The sequence below is a fragment of the Parus major genome, chromosome 21 (genome assembly GCF_001522545.3).
Source record: "Parus major isolate Abel chromosome 21, Parus_major1.1, whole genome shotgun sequence".
Lineage (NCBI taxonomy): Eukaryota > Metazoa > Chordata > Aves > Passeriformes > Paridae > Parus > Parus major.
This window is the reverse complement of record NC_031789.1, coordinates 1146805-1148883: the sequence shown is the minus strand read 5'-3', so window position 1 is coordinate 1148883 and position 2079 is coordinate 1146805. Positions and strand designations below refer to the sequence as shown.

The 2079-nt window shown below is 51.9% G+C and overlaps 1 protein-coding gene across 1 annotated transcript in view; it reads left to right on the top strand.

Moving 5' to 3' along the window:
- The window catches only part of UBR4 (ubiquitin protein ligase E3 component n-recognin 4), an 89277-nt gene that overhangs the window by 58252 nt on the left and 28946 nt on the right, over positions 1-2079 (top strand). Inside the window, exons 72-73 of the mRNA XM_033519360.1 lie at positions 108-478; positions 1520-1784. Coding sequence (XP_033375251.1) covers positions 108-478; positions 1520-1784 — 636 coding nt within the window. The remainder of the gene's footprint in view (positions 1-107; positions 479-1519; positions 1785-2079) is intronic.

The following is a 2079-nucleotide window of genomic DNA, read 5'->3' as shown; positions in this document are numbered from 1 at the left end:
CTGTGTGTCACTGTGTGTGTGCCCAGAACGTCTACCAGTGCCACAAGTGCAGGTCAGGGATTGTCACCTGTGTCACTGTGTGTCACTGTGTGTCACCTGTGTCACCTGTGTGTGTCACCTGTGTCACTGTGTGTCACCTGTGTGTCACCTGTGTGTGTCCTCAGAACGTCTACCAGTGCCACAAGTGCAGGTCAGGGTGTGTCACTGTGTGTCACCTGTGTCACCTGTGTGTCACTGTGTGTGTCCTCAGAACGTCTACCAGTGCCACAAGTGCAGGTCAGGGATTGTCACCTGTGTCACCTGTGTCACTGTGTGTCACCTGTGTGTCACTGTGTGTGTCACCTGTGTCACTGTGTGTGTCCTCAGAACGTCTACCAGTGCCACAAGTGCAGGTCAGGGATTGTCACCTGTGTGTCACTGTGTGTCACTGTGTCACCTGTGTGTGTCCTCAGAACGTCTACCAGTGCCACAAGTGCAGGTCAGGGTGTCCCCAGAGACACTGTGTCACTGAGTGTGTCCCCAGAGTCACTGTGTGTGTCCCCAGTGCCACTGAGTGTCCCCAGTGTCCCCAGAACATGTCCCAGTGCCACGAGTGGAGGTGTTTGTGTCCCCCAGAGCCCTCCCGGGTGCCCCACACGCCCTGCCACGTAAATCCCCCATTCTGCTTAATAAAAAGCACACAATCAAATTAGTGGGGAAGTATAAAACAGGCTTAAACAGGGATTTAATGTAATGCAGGCTAACAAAGGCAGCACAGTGCTCAGCCAGCTGGAGTTCCACATCCTCCAGCTTCACACCACACAATTCCCAGGAGCTGGTTCTTCTTGGGCTGGAGGCTGGAGCTCAGCTCTGGGATTGCAGGGCTTCCCCCAGGATCTCTGGCTGGACAGACAGTTCTATTCATGGCTTTTGTTGTGTTCTCCTCATTCAGAGCAGGCTCAGGGGTGATTTATTGTGTGCTATTCACACTTCCACTGCTGCCTTAGAAACCCTGCTCTTTTGTCACTTTTGTCCCCTTATCTGATATCTCTTTCCCTTTATTGTTGTCCCATTTTCCTCTCTGATCCTCATGGCATTTGAGGTGTGTAGCAGGCTCTTTCCTGGTGATTGCTGGTGTGTGGAAAGGTTTCCACATCCCTTCTGGAGCTGTGGGAGTTGTAAATCACTTCTGTCTGCTGCCCAGTGGGGTGAGAAGTGCTGCAGTCAGTCCCACAGCAAAGCCCAGACCCTACAAACCAGAACAATTCCTGTGTTCTCCTCAGTGCCCCAGCCTGGATTTCTACTGGGAATTACTGCCATTAAAGTAGAATTGTTAGGAACAATTTCTGTCACTGTTTTTTCCAGCCAGAACGTGGCACTGCTGTGAGGACCTGTGCTGCCTGATCCGCAGGTTTTGATTAAACACCTCTGGTCTGGAGATGTTTCAGATGTCACCCCTCTCTTAGCCAAGTCCATCCAGTTTATTTCATTGCCTCAGCTGCCTCCAGCTGCAGGTTTTGAGCTGCTGCCTTCCCCCCAGGTCCATCAATTATGATGAGAAGGATCCTTTCCTGTGCAACGCCTGTGGCTTCTGTAAATACGCCCGCTTCGACTTCATGCTGTACGCCAAGCCCTGCTGCGCCGTGGACCCCATCGAGAACGAGGAGGATCGCAAGAAGGTGGGGCAGGCAGGAGAGGGATACTGCAGCTCTGCATCCATCCCCTGGCAAAATCTCTGCTCCTTCAAGGCTCCTCACTGCCTGGGGAATTCTGGGTTGGGGTCTTGCTGCAGCAGAGAATTCCTCTAAAGTCATCGTTCAGTGCCTCACTTAGGAGCTGACTGCATTTCTTTGCTTTGGCATTTGGGTTTTGGCATTGGGGCTTGCTTGGAATCCAAAGGTTTTTCTGTTTGATTCCCATCCCACCTGAGGAGCACTGCTGGTGAATGAGGAACCCTCTGCACTCCCTTGTGCTGTCCCAGAGGATCGGTGTGCTCAGTGAAGTGTCACAGAGTGCTTCCCAGGCTGCAGGGTCATCATTTAGTGATTTACTTTTGTTTTCCCCACCAAAGAAAAGCCAAAAGAGAAGATTTGGGGCTTT